Raw genomic sequence first — 27,512 nt, forward strand, 5'->3', positions numbered from 1 at the left:
TTCAGTGATTTTTTTTAAGCAGGGTTACGTTAGTCAATATATCACATGTAACGTTAGACGGCGGTCAGCAGCACCGCGTATTTTAGCCACCTAAAAAAAGACAAAAATAGTAAAATAAAGGTCAGTTAAAATGTATACTATATTATGAATATGTGTACCGTTTTAGCTAGCTTTCTGACATACTGTTGGTTGTTTACCTCAGTGGTCCCCAACCACCGGGCCGCGGCCCGGTACTGGTCCGTGGATCGATTGGTATCGGGCCGCACAAGAAATAATTTTTTTTTTCTTCTCTTTTTTTAATTAAATCAACATAAAAAACACAAGATACACTTACAAGTAGTGCACCAACCCAAAACAACTCTCTCCCCCCTTTTGTTCTGGGCATTGAACATGAAGACTCTTCCTTCACTGTTCCGAGTGGCCATGAGAGTCTTGGCAGTGCCTGCCTCCAGTGCTCCAGTGGAGCGAGTTTTCAGCCATGGTGGCATCATACTACGCCCCCATCGTGCACAAATGACTGACAGACTCTTGGCTAATTTGGTCTTTTGCAAATGCAATGCAGCATAGGGCCCTGACATATAAAAAGTACAACTTTTTTGTTATGTTCACGTATATGTCATGTTTTTTCAATGTTAACACTTTTGTACAAATAAGTACATTTGCACTTTATTTTTCAATGTGTTTGTTCTGTAAAGGAATGAGTTAATGTTTAAAATGACTGGTTAATAGTGCTATTATAAAGTGCAATGTCAGCACAATTTTCTTTCCTGCAATTTAAAATGCACTTGTTTTAATAAATAAATACAGCGTTTGAAAAGCATACACAATCTGTGTTAATATATTAGTCTGTGGTTAAAAGGACTTGAAAGGACTCGAAACTCAAAATGCAGGACTTAGGACTTGACTTGAGACTTTCCAGTCTTGACTTTGGACTTGACTCGGGGCTTGCCTATCTTGACTCGGGACTTGACTCGGACTTGAGGGCAAAGACTTGAGACTTACTTGTGACTTGCAAAACAATGACTTGGTCCCACCTCTGGCACATACATACATACATACATACGTACGTACGTACGTACGTACGTACGTACGTATGTATGTATGTATGTGCATTACGTATGTGCATATATATATATATATATATATATATATATATATATATATATATATATATATATATATATATATATATATATATATAAAATCATTCTTTTTTTAGATCAATGCGGCCCCCGGGGCAAAAAGTTTGGACATTCTTGTAGCATATAATCGGGACCTTTGTTTGGCTTTAGCACTAACAATTGAAGGAAGACAGTTCAGTCACTCCATGTGTCGAATTGAAATGCTACAATTACAAAACAAGCCCCAGTAGTGTCACCTAATCATAATCAAGGTAATTAAAAGGGCTCATTATCTCACATAATCACAAAACCCAACATAATACAATTTTGAATTCAGGACCTGGTGAGGTTATCTCAGGACTTGCTGTCAAGAGGGGCGGGGGACAAGAAGTTGTCAGCAGGATTAAAGCCTAGAGGGACTCAGCTGCTGCCATCTGCAGAAGATCTGCAGGCTGAAACGAGGCGCGGGCTGAGTGACACCACACTGGGGAATAATTCAAATAAAAGAAATACTCAGTTCCTTATTCAGCCTTTATCTTTTTCTGTTAAGAGCAGATTGATGTTAACTGTTGGATTTAGTTGTCAGGAACAAAATGCATATTTTGCCAGAAAATTAGGATTCGGGGGAAATAAAGAGCATTGTCTAACCTATAATTGTAAAGTTTGAAGATTTTTTTTCTGCTAATTATTTCTGTGAGTTATACAAAAAAGCTGTTGTAATACAATAAACAAAATATACAATCAATACAGCAGTGAAAGTTCAATGATAAGGTTGCTTGAATCAAATTAAGAATGTCCTAGACTAACACCCCCCCCTCTCAAAAATACAAAATGGTTGGTTTCGCCTGGATAGCAACACTCCACAGAACAGGACACTTCACTTACATAAGTCATCAAAGCTCACCTTCAAGCATTCACACACAGAACCAGTATTTTGGAACCATAGACAATACAAATATAATACATCTATCTGTGGCAGCATAGGAGAAAGTTGCAAGATTCCCTTTTACATTTCATTGCTTACAACTGTAGTGCATTCAAGGACCCTTGATTAAAGTTAGAAACAGATCTTAACACCCAGGAGCTGGCTAACAATAATATAGCCATAATAATGATGTAATACATGATTCCTATTATAAACTGATGATAATCCTACGTGTATCAGCTAATAATACCAGGTCATATAATCATTTACAATCATATTCTGACCACTTTATATATATATATATATATATATATATTAAACAAAACCTAATTATTTAGGAGGGTTTATCTAGATATATTCTAGATATGTTAATCGCATCAATAAAAAGTCCAAAACTTAATTAGGTTTTGTATGTATGTATTTTAAAAAGCTAGTTTCAACCAAATCCATGCACTAATTAGTTTTTTAATGGATGTAAACTGTAACACTGTCGTCGCATTTTACTGCGTGGATCGTTCTCCCAAGATGCAGACGGAACTCCGGAGGTAAGGTGCAGGTAAGGAAATGATTTATTTTCCATAAATCATGCAGAAAATGCAGATAAACAAAACAAGTGTGCCGATAGCACAGGAAGCAAAGCTAAGGCTAACGCAAAAGCTTAGTATACAAACAGAAATAGGAATCAAAAAGTAGACGTCATCACGGTTGCGTAGTGATTAGTGCCCGGGAGCAGGTGAGCATCCCGAACACAACATGCACCAATCACGCTCCTAACACTAATTTGCACCCATGGCAACTAAAAAAACCCAGGGGTGCGCAAAACAGGAACTGAGGGAGTCAAAAAACTAAACAAACATGATCCGCGCAATGGATCATGACATAAACATACCAAATGTGTGTTTATGGGTCGGCGATGTTGGGTTTAGGGGGGGATTGGGGGCCATTTAGAATTATGTATCGGGCCCCAGAATTTCGAGCTATGCCACTGAAAGTGCCTGGAGTAATTTTGCTTTGTATAGTGTATGTTCGAATAAGAAAAAAAAGACACTTTAGAGACCCTCCATCCATCCATCCATCTTCTACCGCTTGGCGGGCGGAAGGCGGGGTGCACCCTGGACAAGTCGCCACCTCATCACAGGGCCAACACAGATATACAGACAACATTCAAACTCACATCCACACACTAGGGCCAATTTAGTGATGCCAATATTTTTGCAACTGTTGTCACTTTTTGCCTAAAAGTCATGTTCCACATTATTTATACAGTACATGTTCATACTTGTAGCATTTGAGATTATTTATTTATATATATATATATATATATATATATATATATATATATATATACATATATATATATATATATACACATATATACATATATACATATATATATATATACACACATATATACATATATATATACATATACATATATATACATATACATATATATATATATATATACATATATATATACATATATATATATATATATATATATATATATATATATATATATATATATATATATATATATATACTCACGGTGGGCTGCCACATGTGTGGGAAACAGTGAAAAAATATCAAATTAAAATAATAAAACTTGACCCTCATGAGCAATTTACTTAGCAAGTCTCACTTATCATCGTCAAAAACAACTGAGGACCAGAAAATAATGAAATTAGCAGTACCAAAATGCTCTTTGTAATTAGCTAATTAACGTGATTGATGTGCATATACTCTGATGGTGTTCCTTAACTACCTCTTCCATCAAGAGGCACTGGACCAACATTGCTGCCTTTCTCGGGAACTGCGTTCATAAATATTACATTGATAATGCCGCCGCCATCCATCATATCACCTCAAGTGACAACACCGAAGAAAACTTTGGTGAGCATGGAGGCGATGACAAATAGCATGTGTGGGATAATGCAGTGTTAAAAGAGTAAAAAAAGAGGGAGTCAGGAAAAGATGCACAGAGGTGGCCCGGAAAAGAAAAATGGATGTCCCGTTTTTGCTGCAGAGACCCTGGAGGGAATGTCCACTGTGGCCCGGCGTGGTGATGCAGTGCTTTATCTTTAAAGCCGCAGTCGCCTTGCAAGCAGTTGCAGCAACCAAGTCTCCCTCCATTATTTGTTTGCACCATCTCTCAGCCACAACAGACTAACATACACCGGGACTTTTGCACTTGACTTGCGTGAGAACCTGGAATCCTTCTTACATAAAGACAGGTCTTTTCCATCCTTACAATATCTTAAAGGCTGCAGAGGGGCGGGGAAAGGGGGGCTCCAGTTAGATTGGAGTCTAAAATAGATCAGAGAGAACAGTCCTGAGGATGTTTCTGGCTCGCTCGCCAAGGATCTGAAGCCTTTTTATGCACGTCTGGGGAAGCTTCCAAATGGTTTTGATGTTTTACTTGTCTGCACCACAGCGCTCACGAGTGCACAATCTGTATAAAAAATGTGTGGTAAAGAGAACAATAAAACCTTCGTTAACTGTAAAAGGAAATAAAGTACGTTTTAGTGTAAAAATATGCTATCTTCCACATTTTAACCAATACGGTACCAATTCCTGGATCTTGGGAATTGATACGTGTATGCAACGGTACCAATTTTCAGTTTTTTTGTGCACGTTACTACATTTTAATTGTTTAATAATGAAATGTTACATTTTCAAAAATAGCTGATTATGATAACTGTGCTGTCCAGCTACATGTTGTTTTGTTATGGCATTTCTTGAGTCTCATTTGCAAGTATTATATAGTCGACTTTGCATGCAGTTGCAAGTCTAAGATGGCAGTAGTGCATAGACTGTGGTGTGTTGGCAGGTCAGGAAGTAGTCGTTAACTTGATATGCCAGTCGATTCCTATGTTGCGCCCTACAAAGTGTGTGTACTGCAAGTATTGCACTCATTACAAATCAGTGATTGTAACGAGAATCGCAGTCGGAGTTTTAATTACCAAATTTGGAGGTGTTAAAATGTTGCCATATGCCAGTCCAGTCCTATGTTGCACCCTACAATGTGTGCATACTGTAAATCAGTGATTGTAACTGTGGAGGTCTTGCTCCTCCGGGTTCTCTGGACCACCAATGACGGACATGACAGCCGTGTTCATCTTTGCGAACAATGATTTATTTTGCAATAAGTTGTGCTTTTCAGCCATGTTCAAGTTTCTCTCGCTCGTTCTCCACCATCAACAACCTCCACTCCTTCCCGACTGCTGCCTTTAACAGAGCGACAGGTGATCAGACAAATACTCACACCTGTGTCATCTACGCACCTGTCACTAATCTCGAAGCCAATCCTGACACACCCCGCTTTGCTGTAGGTCCGCAGACCACGCCCCCCCACAGCAACGTAAATCACAGTCTGAGTTTTCCATCCATCCATCCATTTTCTACCGCTTATTCCCTTCGGGGTCGCGGGGAGCGCTGCAGCCTATCTCAGCTACAATCGGGCGGAAGGCGGGGTACACCCTGGACAAGTCGCCACCTCATCGCAGGGCCAACACAGATAGACAGACAACATTCACACACTAGGGCCAATTTAGTGTTGCCAATCAACCTATCCCCAGGTGCATGTTTTTGGAGGTGGGAGGAAGCCGGAGTACCCGGAGGGAACCCACGCAGTCACGGGGAGAACATGCAAACTCCACACAGAAAGATACCGAGCCTGGGATTGAACCCCAGACTACTCAGCACCTTCGTATTGTGAGGCAGACGCACAAACACCTCTTCCACCGTGCTGCCCCAGTCTGAGTTTTTATTACGAAATTTGCAAGTGTTGAAATTTTGCCATATGCCAGCCTAGTCCTACGTTGCGCCCTACAACGTGTGCATACTGTAAGTATTGAACTTATTACAAAATCAGTGATTGTAACGTGAATCGCAGTCGGGAGTTTTATTTACCAAATGTGGAGGTGTTAAAATTTTGCCATGTAAAATCGCTAATGCTAACCAGTAGCATGTATATGGCAAATCCACTGTAAATTAGCACCAAGCTAACGCATTTTGGAAAATCAGGTGTACTTGCTTTATTCACATGGAAAATTGCCAAATTACCTATAGGCAGCTTGGCTGAGTGCTGCCTGATTGTTTGTTTCCTTGCCAAGTGTTTGAGCCGGTGTTTAGTCTGCAACCGTTTGATTTTATGTGAATCAATACCTGAATAAAAAAGTACCGAAATTGGAACCTTTCCCTTATGACCCCTGACTTTTAGGGGCCAAGGTGGAGGAGTTCTAGTATTTGGGGATTTTGTTTATGAATGATCGCAGTAGCCTGAGATCGACAGGTAAATTAGCGCAGCGTCTGCATTAATGCCAGCTTTGCGGATATATGAGTTTCCTCCGTAAGGTGGCTGTACTCCCCTTAAGAGATAGGGTCCTGCTGCCTAGGGCATCGACTCCGGATGCCTCCTGGACACCTTCCCAGTGAGGTGTTCCAGGCATGCCGAGCTGGAAGAGGCCCTGAAGTAGATCTAGCACACGCTGGAGATATTATGTCTTACAGCTGGCCTGGGAACCTGTCGGTGTCCCTCCAGTATAACAAAGAGGTGGGCAGAGACCGGGAAATCTGGGCTTCCCGACTGAGACACATGCGACTAGGGATGTCTGATAATGGCTTTTTGCCGATATCCGATATTCCGATATTGTCCAACTCTTTAATTACCGATACCGATTTCAACCGATACCGATATCAACCGATATATACAGTCGTGGAATTAACACATTATTAAGCCTAATTTGGACAACCAGGTATGGTGAAGATAAGGTACTTTTTTTTTTTTTTATTAATAAAATAAGATAAATAAATTAAAAAAAATTTCTTGATTAAAAAAGAAAGTATAACAATATAAAAACAGTTACATAGAAACTAGTAATGAATGAAAATTAGTAAAATTAACTGTTAAAGGTTAGTACTATTAGTGGACCAGCAGCACGCACAATCATGTGTGCTTACAGACTGTATCCCTTGCAGACTGTATTGATATATATTGATATATAATGTAGGAACCAGAATATTAATAACAGAAAGAAACAACCCTTTTGTGTGAATGAGTGTGAATGGGGGAGGGAGGTTTTTTTGGGTTGGTGCACTAATTGTAAGTGTATCTTGTGTTTTTTATGTTGATTTAATTAAAAAAAAAAAAAACAACCAAAAAAAAACAACCCACCGATAATAAATAAACTGATATCGATAATTTCCGATATTACATTTTAATGCATTTATATTATATTATCGGACATCTCTACCTGCGACCCAGATCTGGATAAGCGGAAGCAAACAGAGTCCTGACTTTTTATTTTACACACATTTTATTTTTTGTCATTTCCACTACCCATATATAAATATAAAATACTAAAGTAGTGCAAGTGTAAAAATAAGTGAAAGGACCCCTGGCACTTATCTTTATAGTTCCCGACCTAAAAAAGATGTCTACATGTAAAATGTACCCTAAAATAGAGGCAGGAGTGAATGTAGGCTTTTTTTTTTTTTTTTAACAAGTTTCAGCTTTTTTTTTTTTAACTGCTCACTTCAAACCCCAAAATGTGGGCGGGCCTGCAACAGCCTGCTGACGTCACCTACATATTGCATAAAATGTGTTTTGGTAGCATCTTCATCCCAAATCCTGTTATCTTCCCACGGTATTTGAAGGAATGATGTCTGCCAGATGCATTGTTGCAGGTGGTAGCAATACAACTAAAGAAGGTGTCAGCCTGCATACATTTCCATATTATATGCAGTGAAACAGAATAATAATTACTTATTACATTTTTAGAAATATGTAGATAGAATTTTGTTACAACAGAAAGTACCCAGATATTAACAGTAAATTAACAGGTATATTAAGACTAGTTTTGACAAAATGTTACAACTGGAAATGACCAAATATGTTACCACATATGTCAGCAGCCAAATTTTTCATGCATTTATTTACATATATTAAAAAAAAAATTGGAACGAGAGAAAAAAAAAAGTTTTCACATTGTCATGATGGGTTATTGTGTGTAGAATTTTGAGGATGAAAATTAATTTATTTCATTTTGGAATAAGGCTGTAACATGGGTTCAATCCCCGGGCTAGGGGTCTTTCTGTGTGGAGTTTGCATGTTCTCCCCGTGACTGTGTGGGTTCTTTCGGGGTATTCAGACTTCCTCCCACCTCCAAAGACATGCACCTGGGGATAGGTTGATTGGCAACACTAAATTGGCCCTAGTGTGTGAATGTTGTCTGTCTATCTGTGTTGGCCCTGTGATGAGGTGGCGACTTGTCCATGGTGTACCCCGCCTTCTGCCCGAATGTAGCTGAGATACCCCCCGTGACCCCGAAAGGGACAAGCGGTAGAAAATGGATGGATGGATGAAGAAAGTATTTGTTTCTCCACTCAAATTGACTCGTGCAAAATGGGACGGACCAAGCCATCATTTTAATGATTCTGACTTGGAAGAATAAGGATTTGGGTCGGAGTTTGGAAGGAAGGAAATTGAAAAGACTTTAGCCAAATGTGATCCAGAAAAAAACAAAAAAGAGAGAAAAAGAAGGTAATCCGCTAGTATTCTTTTTTTGGGTCCTCTTCTGCTGATGTTTTTATCAGGATGCTTGAGGAAATGCTGAAAGAAATGGCAATTCTTCTCTATTTTTTTACTCGTAAAGTTCACCATATCAGCTTTGAAGTAATCGAGGACCAGAGTGACAAAATCATGCAATTGTGTAATGAAAATATTAGTTTTACCGTATTTTTCGGACTATAAGTCGCAGTTTTTTTCATAGTTTGGCCGGGCTCCAGTGCGATTTATATATGTTTTTTTTCTTCTTTATTATGCATTTTCGGCAGGTGCGACTTACAGGTATACTCTGGTGCGACTTATACTCCGAAAAATACGGTACATGTTTTTATTCAAACTGTCTTTGCGGGTAAATGGATTCAGTTCTGCGGATGAGGTCACCCCAAGAGGGGGCGCTACAAGTAGTTAGCTTCTACCTATTACTCAAACATGTATCGATATTAAGGGAAGGCCTGTCAGATACATTTTCAGGAGCAACAATGTAAAAAGATAACTTGTTAGTGAAATGTCAGTCATCTGGATGCTATGGGTCCTTAAACCAGAGATACCTGAGATTCCCAAACTGTGGTAAATGTACCACTAGTGGTAAGCAGGCTCCTTCCAGTGGTACACCAGAGATTCAATTAAATATTAAATATTGTAATGACGTGACTCTAGCCGTTTATCAGCCTTCAGTGGAAGTCGTCACAATCCAACTACTGCAGGCTGTAGTCAACTCCAAAAATAAACAATTACGATACGAACAGAACCGTCTTACTCCGTCGTTTCTATCACTCAACACGCGTGAGAACCGAACGTTCTCCACATTCTCTGCTTACGTTGGCCCTTTCCCAACCAATCAACACGCAGAACACATTGGCAGAGAAAGCTGCACGTAGCATTTGTTGGAACATAACATAACATAGGACCCAGTCCGTTACAATATAAATACAATTAAAACAATATTAACAACATTAAATACTATCCAAAATAAAATACAAACATTAAATATGCTTGTTAAATAAAACGTATGCCTTGTTTTTAATGAATACTTGATGCCTTCAAGGCCTTGGGGAAACAAACTGCAACATAACACCCAGTCCTTTACAATATAAATACAATTAAAACAATATTAACAACATTACCGTATTTTTCGGAGTATAAGTCGCTCCGGAGTATAAGTCGCACCTGCCAAAAATGCATAACAAAGAAGGGAAAAAACATATATAAGTCGCACTGGAGTATAAGTCGCATTTTTGGGGGAAATTTATTTGATAAAAGCCAACACCAGCAATAAACATTTGAAAGGCAATTTAAAATACATAAAGAATAGTGAACAACAGGCTGAATAAGTGTATGTTATATGAGGCATAAATAACCAACTGAGAACGTGCCTGGTATGTTAACGTAACATATTATGGCAAGAGTCATTCAAATAACTATAACATATTGAACATGCTATACGTTTACCAAACAATCTGTCACTCCTATTCGCTAAATACCATGAAATCTTATACGTCTAGTCTCTTACGTGAATGAGCTAAATCATATTATTTGATATTTTACGGTAATGTGTTAATAATCTCACACATAAGTCGCTCCTGAGTATAAGTCGCACCCCCGGCCAAACTATGAAAAAAACTGTGACTTATAGTCCAAAAAATACGGTACTTGTAACGCCCCCTCATGTAAAACTAATATTTTCATTACACAATTGCATGATTTTGTCACTCTGGTCCTCGATTACTTCAAAACTGATATGGTGAACTTTAAGAGTAAACAATAGAGAAGAATTGCCATTTCTATTGCCAAACTATGAAAAAAACTGCGACTTATAGTCCGAAAAATACGGTAAATACAATCCAAAACAACAAACATATTAAACATACTTGTCAAATAAAATGTATGCCTTGTTTTTAATGAATACTTGATACCTTCAAGGCCTTGGGGAAACAAACTGGAACATACCATAACATAAAATCCAGTCTGTTACAGTATAAATACAATTAAAATATATTAAAAACAATAAATACTATCCCAAACAAAAAAAATATTAAGTATACTTGTTAAAGGGGAACATTATCACAATTTCAGAAGGGTTAAAACCATTAAAAATCAGTTCCCAGTGGCTTATTATATTTTTCGAAGTTTTTTTCAAAATTTTACCCATCACGCAATATCCCTAAAAAAAAGCTTCAAAGTTCCTGATTTTAACCATCGTTATAAACACCCGTCTATTTTCCTGTGACGTCACATAGTGAAGCCAACACAAACAAACATGGCGGAAAAAACAGCAAGCTATAGCGACATTAGCTCGGATTCAGATTCGGATTTCAGCGGCTTAAGCGATTCAACAGATTACGAATGTATTGAAACGAATGGTTGTAGTGTTGAGGCAGGTAGCGAAAACGAAATTGAAGAAGAACCTGAAGCTATTGAGCCATATCGGTTTGAACCGTATGCAAGCGAAACCTACGAAAACGACACGACAGCCAGCGACACGGGAGAAAGCGAGGACGAATTCGGCGATCGCCTTCTAACCAACGATTGCTATGTGTTTGTTTGGCATTAAAGGAAACTAACAACTATGAACTAGGTTTACAGCATATGAAATACATTTGGCAACAACATGCACTTTGAGAGTGCAGACAGCCCAATTTTCATCAATTAATATATTCTGTAGACATACCCTCATCCGCGCTCTTTTCCTGAAAGCTGATCCGTCCAGTTTTGGAGTTGATGTCAGCAGGCCAGGGAAGCTAGGGTCGATATTCTTCTCTTGATCATCTTCGGTGGCATAAGGGACGGTGTGAGCCAAGACATCCAGGGGGTTTAGCTCGCTCGTCTGCGGGAACAAACTGCCGCCATTGCTTGCCGTGCTAGCGAGGTCCTTTGTCCCTGAATTGCTCACACACTCCGGCAGATTCAATGGGGGTCTGACGGCAGATTTCTTTGACTTTATCGTTGGAAATGCATCTGCTTTGAGTGTCGCAGGATATCCACACATTCTTGCCATCTCTGTCGTAGCATAGCTTTCGTCGGTAAAGTGTGCGGAACAAACGTCCAATTTCTTGCCATTTTCGCATCTTTGGGCCACTGGTGCAACTTGAATCTGTCCCTGTTCGTGTTGTTACATCCTCCGACAACACACCGACGAGGCATGATGTCTCCAAGGTACGGAAAACAGTCAAAAAAAGGGAAAATAACAGAGCTGATTTGACTCGGTGTTTGAGAAAATGGTGGATTGCTTCCCGATGTGACGTCACGTTGTGACGTCATCGCTCCGAGAGCGAATATTAGAAAGGCGTTTAATTCGCCAAAATTCACCCATTTAGAGTTCGGAAATCGGTTAAAAAAATATATGGTCTTTTTTCTGCAACATCAAGGTATATATTGACGCTTACATAGGTCTGGTGATAATGTTCCCCTTTAAATATAACGTATGCCTTGTTTCTAATGAATACTTAATGCCTTCAAGGCCTTGGGGAAACAAACTGGAACATACCATAACATAGGATCCAGTCTGTTACAGATCCATTACAGTATAAATACAATTAAAATACATTAATAAACATTAAATACTATCCCAGACAACAAAAATATTAAATATACTTGTAAAATAAAACGTATGCCTTTTTTTTTTAATGAATACTTAGGCCTGCTATGCTACTGTAATGTTGGTCAATATGGTGGTACTTCGAGAGCCAACTATTTTCTAAGGTGGTACTTGGTTTGAGAAGTGGAAGTTCGGCTTCCTCCCACCTCCAAAGACATGCACCTGGGGATAGGTTGATTGGCAACACTAAATTGGCCCTCGTGTGTGAATGTGAATGTGAGTGTGGTCTCCCGCTGTCCGACATCTAACTAAATGATGTTGTACTAGGTTTTCCTCCTGATCGTAGGACCTTTCCCACATTTTCCAACCTTCTAGCCATGTAAACGACAAAAGAATCCTGTGCTGAGACCATAGAAAACAAAATGTGTGTCAACAGTTCTGCAGCTTTTTCACAGGCCACGTGAAAGGTGTTGGTCCCATTTTTTGTCACGGCCTGGTTGTTGCTACAGCTGCTGCGGGCACAGCGAGGGCCTATGTGCAGATTTCACAGATGTCACATCGAGTACAAAACATCCTCAAAGTGGACGGACAAATCCAGTGGTGGAACGTTGTGTCAGTCACACTCATTCCATCCGATCAAGACATGGCACGTTTGCACGAGTGAACAAGCAACATTGTACATTGATGTCTTCTTCTTCTAACAGTGCAAGAAATGTGCTGATTTAGGACGGGTTGAAGGCATAACCTGTGGGCCGCATGGTCTCGCTGATGTGGCACACAGGATGACGGGCAATGCTTTACAGAATGATTTCATTGGAAACCGTAACAAAAGTGTCATGTCTTTTGATCATGTTTTGTTTGGCTATGTTCTGTTTGGTTTTTGGACTCTTTTTAGTTTCTATTTACGCTCCATTGTTTCAGTTACCATGAGTTTTCACCTGTTTCACGTGTTGGACTCATACACCTGTTTTCAATCACCACATGACAAATATATTTAAGCCTGTCATTTTCTGTTGGTCGTCCTGACGACATTACCCCGGTTATTCCTATGATTACGCGTTCCTTGCCATAGTTCCATGCCTTGCCAAGTGAGTTTGTCTATTTTCTTGTCACAATAAGTGTTTTCGTTTTTATGTCCATAGTTCTGCCTTTGTGCTAGTTTTTGTATTCTTAGCCAAGTTTGTTCTCCGCCTTGTGCGCGCTTTTTGTTTGTACTCTGTTAGTGTTGAATTGAATCATGTCTTTACCTGCAAGCCTTGTCCGGTCCAGTCGATTTGCACCACGGGAAAACAATTCCACGCAGTAATTTGCGTCACCATAGTCCATGTCTTGACAAAAAGCTATAAATTATGTTTAAAATGGACTAGTTTCTAGTGTCATTCATGCTTTCTTTGGGTGTACTATGTTTTGTTTTATTTTGTATTATTTTATTTGACCCCTGGCAGATGCACGAGGTGGACCGTAGTGCTGTCGACGCTGCACACTGACTACTCATAAGCATGACCAAGGATACTTCCCTACTCAAACAAAATGGCTGCTGGAACGTGAAGAGTGTGCTCACTTCTGTGAGATACTGTACACAAGTTTATATAACAGCGTGGCACGCTAACTATAGCCCAGACAGACAGACAGACAGACAGACAGACAGACAGACAGACAGACAGGTCGCCCTCCATGTATAGATTGCTAAGGGATGCTGACAGACTGCTCTCTTCCACGTGTGTCTATCAGGGCCATTAAAACATGGCAGACTAAAGAAACAGAAACATTAGCACATAATCAAGCGCATGCCGTTTTTACAGCTTCGGTTGAGGTTTTTTACCATTTGTCTCTAAAAATATCGCAAGAAGAGGAAGAGGAGCGTAAACAAACACGAGGGAGGGGATGATGAGAGAAAGGAGGGCAGCTGGGATTTCACGGGGGAAATGAGTGAACCACCTGGAGGTGGGCCGGCGCGTGCGTCCAGGTGGGACAGGACGACGTCGAGGGGGCCGGGCAGGCATGAAGCACGTGCCAGTTATTATTTTATTATTTTTCAATTCTTTTTTTTTTCCGCCCTCAAGGAGCCACGTGAGCGCCTCTCCTCAGCTGCTCCGTGCTCCAGCAGAGGGGAGCAGAGCGAGGTCACCGTCCAACAACAAGCACACACACATATGGCGGACATGTATGGAGGACACTGTTGGACATAAATGCAAAAAAAAATAAAAAAAAGCTTCCAGGAATTTACCAGGACATGTATTTTACACGACTGTTAACCCATTTAAAAACCAGCACCATACAGTCTAGACCAGTGTTTTTCAACCACTGTGCCGCGGCACACTAGTGTGCCGTGAGATACAGTCTGGTGTGCCGTGGGAGATAATCTAATTTCACCTTTTTGGTTTAAAAAACATTTTTTGCAAACCAGTAATAACAGTCTGCAAATGATGTGTTGTTGTTGAGTGTCGGTGCTGTCTAGAGCTCGGCAGAGTAACCGTGTAATACTACTGATACTGTAATTCTGTATCAGTAGGTGGCAGCCGGTAGCTAATTGCTTTACAGCGGGAGGCAGTGTGAAGGTAAAAAGGTGTCTAATGCTCAAACCAAAAATAAACAAAAGGTGAGTGCCCATAAGAAAAGGCATTGAAGCTTAGGGAAGGCTATGCAGAATGAAACTAAAACCTAACTGGCTACAAAGTAAACAAAAACAGAATTCTGGACGACAGCAAAGACTTACTGCGGAGCAAAAACGGCGTCCACAATGTACATCCGAACATGACATGACAATCAACAATGTCTCCACAAAGAAGGATAGCAACAACTTAAATAGTCTTGATTGCTAAAACAAAGCAGATACGGGGAATAGCGTTTAAAGAAGACATGAAACTGATACAGAAAAACACCAACAAAACAGGAAAAGCTACCAAAATAGGAGCGAAAGACAAGAACTAAGACACTACACACAGGAAAACAGCAAAAAAGTCAAAATAAGTCACGGCCTGATGTGACAGGTCGTGACAGTACACCTACTTTGAGACAAGAGTTATATTGATGCATGCTTGGTCATATCCAACAATTGCAACAACTTTTTACCCTCAACAGAGTTTCATTCATTTTTAATGATTTCTGCTGGTGGTGAACCTCCGGATATTTTCAATTAAAAAAATGTGCCTCGGCTCAAAAAAGGTTGAAAAACACTGGTCTAGAGCTCGGCAGAGTAACCGTGTAGTACTCTTCCATATCAGTAGGTGGCAGCCGGTAGCTAATTGCTTTGTAGATGTCGGAAACAGCAGGAGGCAGAGTGCAGGTAAAAAGGTGTCTAATGCTTAAACCAAAAATAAACAAAAGATGAGTGCTCCTAAGAAAAGGCATTGAAGCTTAGGGAAGGCTATGCGGAACAAAACTAAAACTGAACTGGCTACAAAGTAAACAAACAGAATTACTGTGGAGCAGACGGCGTCCACAATGTACATCCGAACATGACATGACAATAAACAATGTCCCCACAAAGAAGGATAAAAACAACTGAAATATCCTTGATTGCTAAAACAAAGTAGATGCGGGAAATATCGCTCAAAGGAAGATATGAAACTGCTACAAGAAAATACCAAAAAAAGAGAAAAAGCCACCAAAATAGGAGCGCAAGACCAAAACTAAAACACTAGACACAGGAAAACAGCAAAAAAGTCAAAATAAGTCACGGCGTGATGTGACAGGTCGTGACAGTACACCTACTTTGAGACAAGAGCTATATCGATGCATGCTTGGTCATATCCAACAATTGCAAAACAGCTTTTTACTGTCAACTGAGTTTCATTCATTTTTAATGATTTCTGCTGGTGGTGTGCCTCCGGATATTTTCAATGAAAAAAATGTGCCTCGGCTCAAAAAAGGTTGATAAACACTGGTCTAGAGCTCGGCAGAGTAACCGTGTAATACTATTCTATATCAGTAGGTGGCAGCCGGTAGCTAATTGCTTTGTAGATGTCGGAAACAGCGGGAGGCAGCATGCAGGTAAAAAGGTGTCTAATGCTTAAACCAAAAATAAACAAAAGATGAGTGCCCCTAAGAAAAGGCATTGAAGCTTAGGGAAGGCTATGCAGAACAAAACTAAAACTGAACTGGCTACAAAGTAAACACACACAGAATGCTGGACGACAGCAAAGACTTACTCTGGAGCAGACGGCGTCCACAATGTACATCCGAACATGACATGACAATCAACAATGTCCCCACAAAGAAGGATAAAAACAACTGAAATATCCTTGATTGCTAAAACAAAGTAGACGTGGGAAATATCGCTCAAAGGAAGATATGGAACTGCTACAAGAAAACACCAAAAAAAGAGAAAAAGCCACCAAAATAGGAGCGCAAGACCAGAACTAAAACACTAGACACAGGAAAACAGCAAAAAAGTCAAAATAAGTCATGGCGTGATGTGACAGGTTGTGACAGTACACCTACTTTGAGACAATGCATGGTTGGTTATGGTTTAAAGTCAGATCCAACAATTGCCACACCGACTTTTTACTGTCAACTGAGTTTAGTTTTCTATTGATTTCTACTGGTGGAGTGCCTCCGGGTTTTTTTCAACGCAAAAAATGTGCCTTGGCTCACAATTGGTTGAAAACACTGGTCTAGACTCCGTCTGGGCCGGGCTGAGTATCCATGACTATACACCCCACACAAAGATGAGCATGCTGCACTGTTTTCATTTCTATTCTTACCAGGCGAGCTTGAAGCTTTTCATTAGTACAAGGAGGAGTGTCTAATGTCCATAGCGTGTTGTGGGCGCCTGGCTGCCCGGTGTCGCCGCTGCATGCTGCTGACCGACAGCCTCCCCGATCCTCAGCTCCCATGCACACAGCAGGAGCAAGAGCACCCCAAAAACCTGCTACATTCCTTCACTTGTGTGACGAAGGTGCCGCAGTGCCCCCACCAAAAAAAAAAATACAACAATTTTTTTTTTTTTAAATAAATAAAAATCTAATTTTCTTGTTTTGCCACAAGAGAAGCATTGGACCCGGCAGCACAAAGCCGTAGAGCTAAAAATTGCACACAAGCAGGGTTGATCCCTCTAATATCCAACGTCTCTCTCTCTCTCAGCCTCTGCGGATGAAAGCTGCACTTGCTGTGCTCGCAGTGAGCAGGCGCAGGATGGCTTGCCACCCCCCCCGCCTCTCTGCCCATTCCCGCTCGCCTTCTGTCTCTGTCCACTTCCCTAGATGGCTCCCTTTCTCTTCTTCACGAGATAAGCCTGGCTGACCCCGAGTGCAGGACCGGAGCGCTGATTGTAGCCGGCGGGCCATCGCCTTAGCTCCATCCATGAGAAGAGTATTAAGTGAGGGGACCTGGCTCTTTTGTGTTGGACAACCCTGTTAATCTCCTATATATAAAAAAATGGGAACATTTTACCAAGATTTCACAATATTTAACAAAATTTTTTTCACAGTCAAATATTTGAATCCAAATTTACTGCAACATGACAATAGGGTTGTTCGGTATACCGGTATGAGTGTAGTACCGCGATACTAATGAATCATATTCGGTACTACACCGCCTCTAAAAAGTACCGGTCCTCTACACGTCGTCGTCAAACGAGCATGTTCGGCAGTGCACAATCACCATACTTGCCAACCTTGAGACCGCCGATTTCGGGAGGGGTGGGTGGGGGGGCGTGGTCGGAGGTGGGGCGGGGCCGTTGTTGGGAGCGTGGTTAAGAGGGGAGGAGTATATTTACAGCTAGAATTCACCAAGTCAAGTATTTCATATATATATATATATATATATATATATATAAATAAGAAATACTTGGCTTTCAGTGAATTCTAGCTATATATATATATATATATATATATATATATATATATACATACATACATACATACATACATACATACATACATACATACATACATACATACATACATACATACATACATACATACATACATACATACACATACACATACACACACACACACACACACACACACACACACACACACACACACACACACACACACACACACACACACACACACACACACACACACACACACACACACACACACATATATATGTGTGTGTGTGTAAATATATATATATATATATATTTTTTTTTTAATTATATATATATAGCTAGAATTCACCAAGTCAAGTATTTCATATATATATATATATATATATATATATATATAAGAAATACTTGACTTTCAGTGAATTCTAGCTATATATATATATATATATATATATATATATATATATATATATATATATATATATATATATATATATATATATATATATATATATATATATATATACTTTCAGTGAATTCTAGCTATATATATATATATATATATATATATATATATATAACAGAAATACTTGAATTTCAGTGTTCATTTATTTCCACATATACACACACATAACACTTATATCTACTCATTGTTGAGTTAAGGGTTGAATTGTCCATCCTTGTTCTATTCTCTGCCACTATTTTTCTTACCATGCTGAACACCCTCTCTGATGATGCATCCTGCTTCGTCTCCTTGTTGTGTGCGCAGTAGTGCACTGCACTCTCTAAAAGCCCTAGATGTTATTGTCACATATGCACGTACAGTAGATGGCAGTATTGTCTTGTTTAAGAGTGTCACAACATTGCTGTTTACGGCAGACCAACTGCTTTACGGTAGATGAAAACGTGACTGCTGTTGTTGTGTGTTGTTGCCGCACTACGAGGACGTTAATGAAACTGCCTAACAATAAACCCACATAAGAAACCAAGAACTCGCCCTCGATCATTCTACAGTTATAACGTGATTGGGAAGGCACGCTGTTTATATTGTGGGAAAGCGGACGTGAAAACAGGCTGTCGACACGTCACTCAGCTCCGCCTGAATTTCGGGAGAAAATTTGTCCCGGGAGGTTTTCGGGAGAGGCGCTGAATTTCGGGAGTCTCCCGGAAAATCCGAGAGCGTTGGCAAGTATGACAATCACAGAGTACTACCATGAATTGATTAACGTGTACCCCCGACTTAAACAAGTTGAAAAACGTATTCGGGTGTTACCATTTAGTGGTCAATTGTACGGAATATGTACTGTACTGTGTAAGCTGTACTGTTTCATATAATGTATTCTCTTCCTTTGCAATCTACTAATAAAACTTTCAATCAATCAATCACTTGCAAGCAGACAGTGTGTAGACAGAAAAGGGAAAACGGGCAAATTTTGGCTTAATAACTAAAAATAAAGGTGAAGTTATAACACTGAAATGCCTTCAGGAAGAGGTGCTTTACGACATGGCTAGCTAGCTAGCTAGCGGCTAGTGTCTGTCCGCAATCAGCAGTGGATCAGCAGCTTCAACTACTTCAAACTCATTAATCCTAGTCTCCATGGAGACATATCAAGTACATTTATTTCAAATATTATACCTGTAGGACGAGTGATAGCGAAACATGCTTCACTGCACACCAGAGTTGTGACAATGGACATATTTAAAATGGCACATAGTTGACAAATTCAAGACTAGATTTCTTTAAGTCAGAAACTTCACCATTAACACGATCCTCTTAACTTCAAACACACTACATACAAGTGAATGAAGTGCATTCTTAGTCAACAGCCATACATGTCACACTATAAGGGTGGCCGTATGAACAATGCCAACACTGTCATAATCATGTGCCACATAGTGAAACCACACCAAACAACAATGACAACACATTTTGGGAGAATATTTGCACCGCAACACAACATAAAACACTACAGAACAAATTCCCAGAATTTCCTGCAGTACCAACTCTTCCGGAACGCTACAATATAAACAAACACCATTAGTGGATCTCCACCTTACATCCACTGTAATGATACCAAGTACAGGAGCGTATCTAGTCGATACTACTATGATTACATCTATATTTTTTAGCATCACAAAATCATTTGTTTTCTTTAAAATGTATATTATGTTTATAAACTCAGGAAATATGTCCCTGGACACATGAGGACTTTGAATATGATTAATGTCTGATCCTGTAACTACTCGGTAATGGATTGATACCCAAATTTGTGGTGTCATCCAAAACTAATGTAAAGTATCTAACAACAGAAGAATAAGTGATTATTACATTTTAACAGAAGTGTAGATAGAACATGTTGAAACGGAAAATAACCAGATATTAACAGTAAATGAACAAGTAGATTAATAAATCATTTTCTACCACTTGTCCTTAATAATGTTGACAAACTAATAGAATGGAAAATGACATATGTTACTGCATATGTCAGCAGCTAAATTATGAGCCTTTGTTTGTTTACTTACTAATAAAAGACAAGTTGGCTTATATGTTCACTATTTTATTTAAGGACAAACTTGCAATAAGAAACATATGTTTAATGTACCATAAGATTTTTTGTTAAAATAAAGCCAATAATGACTTTTTTTGTGGTACCCTTTATTTAGAAAAGTACCAAATATTTTTTGGCACCGGTACCAAAATATTGGTATGTATAATCATCGTCCTCTGTAATATCTCAACAAATTACAGTAAATTCAAACTGATTTGTCTCTGTTTTTTGTCCTATCCAGCCACTCAGTCAAATCATAGTTGAAGTAGATGCCCATATCTGCTATACATAATTGCTTTACAAAAGAGAAGTATGGAATTATGCCTTATTTGTATTTGACTTTATTAAACGGATATATTTATTGTTTGGCACAGCCGGACCGGATCAGGAGGTGATAGAAAGAAGAAGAAAAAAGAAGACGGAGGGTTAAATTGTGTGACAAGATGGGGATAAGACAAAAAGACAACAACAACATCAGTAAATCTGATATGTACAAATATGATACAAGAATTTATAGCAAAAGTACCAGTTAAGTAATAACGCAGAAATGACAATAATAATAATAATAATAATAATAATAATGGATAATAATGGATTAGATTTATATAGCGCTTTTCTAGACATTCTAAGCACTTCACAGAGAAGTGTGAATCCATCATTCATTCACTCCACATTCACACCTGGTGGTGGTAAGCTACATTTGTAGCCGCAGCTGCCCTGTGGTAGACTGACAGAAGCGTGGCTGCCAGTTTGTGCCTACGGAACGTTATTACACTACAAATGGAGCAATGAAAATACCATTAGACATAACACTATTGATAATGAATAATAATTACCTCTATTGTCAACATTACAATTGCTTCAAATGCAATAATACATACAAGTAAAAATTACAAAATTACAAAAGAAAGCAGATAACTGGAGGGGAAGAAAGAGGAGCGGACTATATTAACCTGTTAGATTTGTTATAGTATAAATAGGTTAAGCTTTAGCAGTGTGCCGTGCTTCTAACCAGTTTCCCTCGGGGGAGGTGGGGGACAACGTTAATATATGTTTGATGAAACGTGATTATATGCATGAGTATATAAATGTATATGCGCTTGTGTATGTACAGTATGTACATCCATAAATCTCAACTCAAATCAGCAGGTGTGGTCCAGGGAACAAGGGACCACCAGCCCCATGCATGCTGGCTGGCCAGCGACAGGACCCACTGTGCCGCTGGCGCCAGTTCAGGCCATAGACAGACGCACCCGGCTAAGGACAAGATACGGGAGAAGCAGGAGACAACCAGCCCCAAGCCAGTGAGGGACCACACCCCACGTGGGCAGAAAGACTGGATGCCCCGCCCTGAGTGGCCTAGAGACTCCTTACAAGCAACCGGGCCCTCATTGGTATCTAAACATGGTGTAGCTCCTTCTCTGACTACAAGTGCTCCTACAGCAGGAATGCAAATTCTGTATTCCTACAAAATACAAAATCTGGGCAAGACACCGATTTTTTTATTGTGCGGTTTAAAAAAGCATAATTTAAAAAAAAACGTTTTCATTAAAACCAACTAATTGTCCAGTCATGGAAATAAAAACTTGAAAATGATCTGTCTCAGATACTCTTGTTAATGATGAAAAACTATATTTATCTGTGATTAATCATGAACAATTTAAAGTGCACTCTTAACAAACTGTAATTAATCGTTTAAATTGTTTTAATCGTTTGACAGTCCTAATAAAAATACATTTGTCAAGTTGCAGCATTTCTGTTTGAAACGAACACATTTTCAGTTTTGGGTACGCACCAATCATGTTTACCAAGCTATATTTGGAAGGGATTAACCTTTACACAGCGCCCCATGAGGCAGTGCTTGTTTAATCTCCAGGTCAGAAAGGTCACAGACTTTTAATAGAAACTGTCATTGACAAAAAGGCTTTAAATACAACCCTCTTGGCACTCATTAGCTAGCTGCTAGTGGCGCTAATGCATCAATATGATAACTGACAGACCATTTAAGTAGGTCAAGCACAGTCAAATAGATGAGGATATATCGCCAATATAATTTGCTGTTGGACTTGCGTGAAACAATGTATAACTTTGAAAGGCATTTGCAGCATGACATGGTGTTTTTATGTAAAAAGTGCAGATTTACACTTTTATGCATGCAATTGTCATATTCCTGTCAGGGTTCCAAACAGATGGAATATTTCCGAATTTTTTGGAAAGTTAAGATGGGTAATTGTGCACAGTGTGGATATGTGTGCTGAGATTTGTGTGTAACAGTTGCAGTTGATAGCGTGATGCCAGGGTGCAGAGAATACAGGCTGTGTGCAAGCAGAAGGGCCCTTTATCAGGCACCAAGTAAAGTAGCCAAAAAAAAAAAAAAATGAGCGGTGGCGTAGGGAGAGCAGTCAAAATGCAAAAGATAGTAAAGCAAGACTTGGTAAGGTAAGACAAAAACACAAGAAGGCACAACACGATCATTGGAACGATGAACCAGGGTTGTAAGGCAGATAACCAATCCTGATTTGCAATCAGGGACGGGTGAGTCTCCTAACTGCCAACAGGTAGAAGAACAGGCTTCAAGAAGCAAAGGTGAAATCACAGAAAGAAAGACCAAAAAAAGAAAGAGGAACTATAAAAAGAGCCGTGGTCAAGAAGAAAACATTAAACACAGGAAAACTCCCCCACAAAAGTCCAGAATTGTCACGATGGATCATGACAGTTTGACTTTAAAATGGAATCCGAGGGCTAATCCACATTTTTAACAAGTAAATACATTTCTAATTTGAATAAATCCTCACATTAACTTCCATGGAAATTTACCGGAAATTTTTTGGGAGATTTTTCACCTCTTTGCAACTTGAATTCCTGCTCGCTAAATGCAGACATGTCTAACTTTGTGGCCAGATTTATTTTGTGCAATTGTCATGTTGAAATATACGCGGTTCCTTAAACATGTGCCATTTATATTTTAGATTCTGATTTACATTTCGACAGTCACATCAAATCAGTAACAAAATCGGCCTACTATCACCTCAAAAATGTAACTTAGAGGGCTCATGTCAGCTCAAGACTTAGAAAAACTTGTACATGCCTTTATTACCAGTAGGCTAGACTATTGTAATGGTCTCCTTGCAGGTCTTCCCAAAAAAACTGTCAGGCAGCTACAGCTTGTTCAGAATGCTGCTGCTAGAGTTCTAACAAAGACCAAAAAATGTGAGCACATTACACCAATTCTTAAATCCTTACATTGGCTCCCTGTACATCAGAGAATTGATTTCAAAATCCCCCTGCTCACATATAAATCACTATGGTCTAGGGCCGAAGTATATCACTGATATGCTCCCACTATATAAGCCCTCTAGATCACTAAGATCTTCTGAGACCAATCTGTTAGCGGTTCCCAGAGTAAACTCAAATCAAGAGAGAGCATCATTCAGTCACTATGCAACAAATAGCTGGAATAAACTTCCTGAAGATGTCAGACTTTCCCCAACTCTGACTACTTTTAAAACTAGACTGAAAACTTTTATGTTCACCTTAGCTTTCAGCTAAATCTTTTAATCTTTTAACGTCCGCACTGTTTTTATTTTTATTGTCTGCATTTTAATTTTGCTTTTATTTTCTTTCATTTCACTTTGTTGTCTGTGAAGCACTTTGAGTCTGCCTTGTGTATGAAAAGTGCTATACAAATAAAGTTGCCTTGCCTTGCCTAAATACATGTATTATAAAACACATACAGTGTATGCATTACTGATGAGATTAATCACAAACAAATATTGCATTACCATAATCGTGCAAAATAATCATTTTTATTTATTTTTTTATCCACAAGGGAAATTGTTCCACACAGTAGCTCAGTTACACACGGTGGAAAGGATAATGCAGGTATAAAGTAGACTAAAAATGTAATAAAGTACTTTGAATTCTGATTCTACTGTATCTGATTCTGATGCACACATGCTTCTTTATCTTAACCGCACAAAAGGCTGCATGGGTGGACCAGATCATTGCATATGTCAGTGCAAAGATAAGTAAAGAGAAATGGTCTACTCGCTGGAAAATTTCACTTTAAAAGAAATCCCCAAGGGTACCTTGAATAAAACTCTTAGAAAGTTTGAGTAAATAAATGTAGTGCATTCAAGTAACACACTAAGTAACACACTTAAAAAAAATTCCTGTACGACATTCTGGCAATAAGATTGCATTTGAGTCCCAATATTGGGGACTTTTTTTAAAGGGGAACATTATCACCAGACCTATGTAAGCGTCAATATATACCTTGATGTTGCAGAAAAAAGACCATATATTTTTTTAACCAATTTCCGAACTCTAAATGGGTGAATTTTGGCGAATTAAACGCCTTTCTAATATTCGCTCTCGGAGCGATGACGTCACAATGTGACGTCGCATCAGGAAGCAATCCGCCATTTTCTCAAACACCGAGTCAAATCAGCTCTGTTATTTTCCGTTTTTTCGACTGTTTTCCGTACCTTGGAGACATCATGCCTCGTCGGTGTGTTGTCGGAGGGTGTAACAACACGAACAGGGACGGATTCAAGTTGCACCAGTGGCCCAAAGATGCGAAAGTGGCAAGAAATTGGACGTTTGTTCCGCACACTTTACCGACGAAAGCTATGCTACGACAGAGATGGCAAGAATGTGTGGATATCTTGCGACACTCAAAGCAGATGCATTTCCAATGATAAAGTCAAAGAAATCTGCCGCCAGACCCCCATTGAATCTGCCGGAGTGTCTGAGCAATTCAGGGACAAAGGACCTCGGTAGCACTGCAAGCAATGGCGGCAGTTTGTTCCCGCAGACGAGCGAGCTAAACCCCCTGGATGTCTTGGCTCACACCATCCCGAAGATGATCAAGAGAAGAATATCGACCCTAGCTTCCCTGGCCTGCTGACATGAGGGTATGTCTACAGAATATATTAATTGATGAAAATTGGGCTGTCTGCACTCTCAAAGTGCATTTTGTTGCCAGATGTATTTAATATGCTGTAAACCTAGTTCATAGTTGTTAGTTTCCTTTAATGCCAAACAAACACATACCAATCGTTGGTTAGAAGGCGATTGCCGAATTCGTCCTCGCTTTCTCCCGTGTCGCTGGCTGTCGTGTCGTTTTCGTCGGTTTCGCTTGCATACGGTTCAAACCGATATGGCTCAATAGCTTCAGTTTCTTCTTCAATTTCATTTTCGCTACCTGCCTCCACACTACAACCATCCATTTCAATACATTCGTAATCTGTTGAATCGCTTAAGCCGCTGAAATCTGAGTCTGAATCCGAGCTAATGTTGCTATAGCTTGCTGTTCTTTCCGCCATGTTTGTTTGTGTTGGCTTCACTATGTGACGTCACAGGAAAATGGACGAGTGGTTAAAATCAGGCACTTTGCAGCTTTTTTTTAGGGATATTGCGTGATGGGTAAAATTTTGAAAAAAACTTCGAAAAATATAATAAGCCACTGGGAACTGATTTTTAATGGTTTTAACAATTCTGAAATTGTGATAATGTTCCCCTTTAAGTTAATTTACATTATGCCAGTGAGTAATACCTTTGATTCAAAAGTATGAATCACATTTTTTAAATGTATCATTTGACTGCACTAAAAAATAAATGATACATTTATTTTGAAATACATTTTTGAAAGTATGATAACATCCTTTTTTTTGTAAAACAAAACAAAACCAAAAACGTTTCTTTGTAGAAATTGTAAGAAAATCGGAAAAATGGTTATTGTTGTACATGCAGATCGCAAGATTTTACTCACACAAATTGTGTATTTTGCTGAAGATTCCAAGCAGTTAGGGCACTTACATACAATAAACTATTATACATAGAAAAGTTATAAATAAACGTAAAAATTAGGAGACTAGATAACGTCAAAGTCTGATTTCCTTAAGTGTCCATTACACGTATGCATGTCATTTGGCAGACAAAATGTCAGCAAAAAAAAATCAAAATCTAAATAAATATGTGGCAAAATACAAATTAATTCTCTTGTTCTGTCACTTCGTTTTTTTTTGTTTACGCAGCAGCAGTTTGTGCCTGAATGTGAAACACTGGTGCAGATCCAACATTTGGTGTTCGTCAGTATGGATGTGTGTTTGCATACTTCTCAGATGGTGACGTGTGATCTTGCAGCAGCACAGCACTGCCAGAAGTGGCAACAATCCCATCCAACAGGCTATGTATTTTGCGTAACTCATTTTAAAAGCAGTCGAGGCGAATTTTGCACTATTTGGAAGCATTCCGCAGGTAAGTTTGCTGGCTAAAGAAGTGGAGATTGCAACGGGAGGCTGCTTTGTGGCCCCAGAGAGCATGACTCCACAGAAGGTAATGTGAACCTGGATGAGAGTATCAGTGAGACTCTCCAGTCTCTACAGAGCAGACACGAGGCCGCGCTCCTGTTCTGGTAGCCTGGCGGGAGACAGCAGGGGGAGGAAAGTAAGGAGGACAAGATGGCAGCGTGACGCAGCGAGAGATTTTGAAGTAAGCAAGAGCGCCGCAGGTCGTCTAGCGCGGCCTCCATCTGGCGTCCACCTCGCTGGTGGTGCAAGGAGTGCCAACCAAGCAAAAAGAGCAAATAGCTGCAGTCAAGGTGCACCTCATTTATTCTCAAACAAATAAGCAGTGACTGCAGCTGTCTTTGCTAATATCCATGCACGAGTTGACTGTTATGTGCACTGACAAAAGCAGAGAAATATGGATAACATAAGAAAGTGAAGTGTGCATGTGTGTCATGTATACTGCAGGAGTGGTGCTGAATGGACAGCTCCTTAACAGTGTTTATGTCCTCACTGACGCCCCCTGCTGGCTATCACTATCATGTTTGGGTTCTTACTGTCCTACAAGGTGAACTCTCACATGCTGACTTCCATTTCTACTTTCCTCATTTTCTTTAGCGTTCATTTAACCCTAATTTGACCCATAGATTGTTTTTTTTTTTTCCCATGTCTTCGTAAAATTAGCATTGCCAGATAATCTGGGTTAATCCTTCCGACCCTGGTTTTACGGGATTGGACGGCAGAA

The 27,512-nt window shown here is 39.4% G+C and overlaps 1 protein-coding gene across 10 annotated transcripts in view; it reads right to left on the reverse strand.

Moving 5' to 3' along the window:
* Nucleotides 1-27,512, reverse strand: part of gramd1bb (GRAM domain containing 1Bb) — a 294,278-nt gene that overhangs the window by 106,461 nt on the left and 160,305 nt on the right. The window contains exon 1 of one of the 10 annotated variants that reach the window (XM_061972685.2): nt 16,856-17,739. The exons of the other annotated variants lie outside the window; for them this stretch is intronic. Coding sequence (XP_061828669.1) covers nt 16,856-16,878 — 23 coding nt within the window. The 5' untranslated portion in view covers nt 16,879-17,739. Of the gene's footprint in view, nt 1-16,855; nt 17,740-27,512 lie in introns of those variants that run through there. 10 annotated transcript variants of the gene reach the window in all.

Source organism: Nerophis lumbriciformis, linkage group LG17 (assembly GCF_033978685.3).
Source record: "Nerophis lumbriciformis linkage group LG17, RoL_Nlum_v2.1, whole genome shotgun sequence".
NCBI classification, from domain to species: domain Eukaryota; kingdom Metazoa; phylum Chordata; class Actinopteri; order Syngnathiformes; family Syngnathidae; genus Nerophis; species Nerophis lumbriciformis.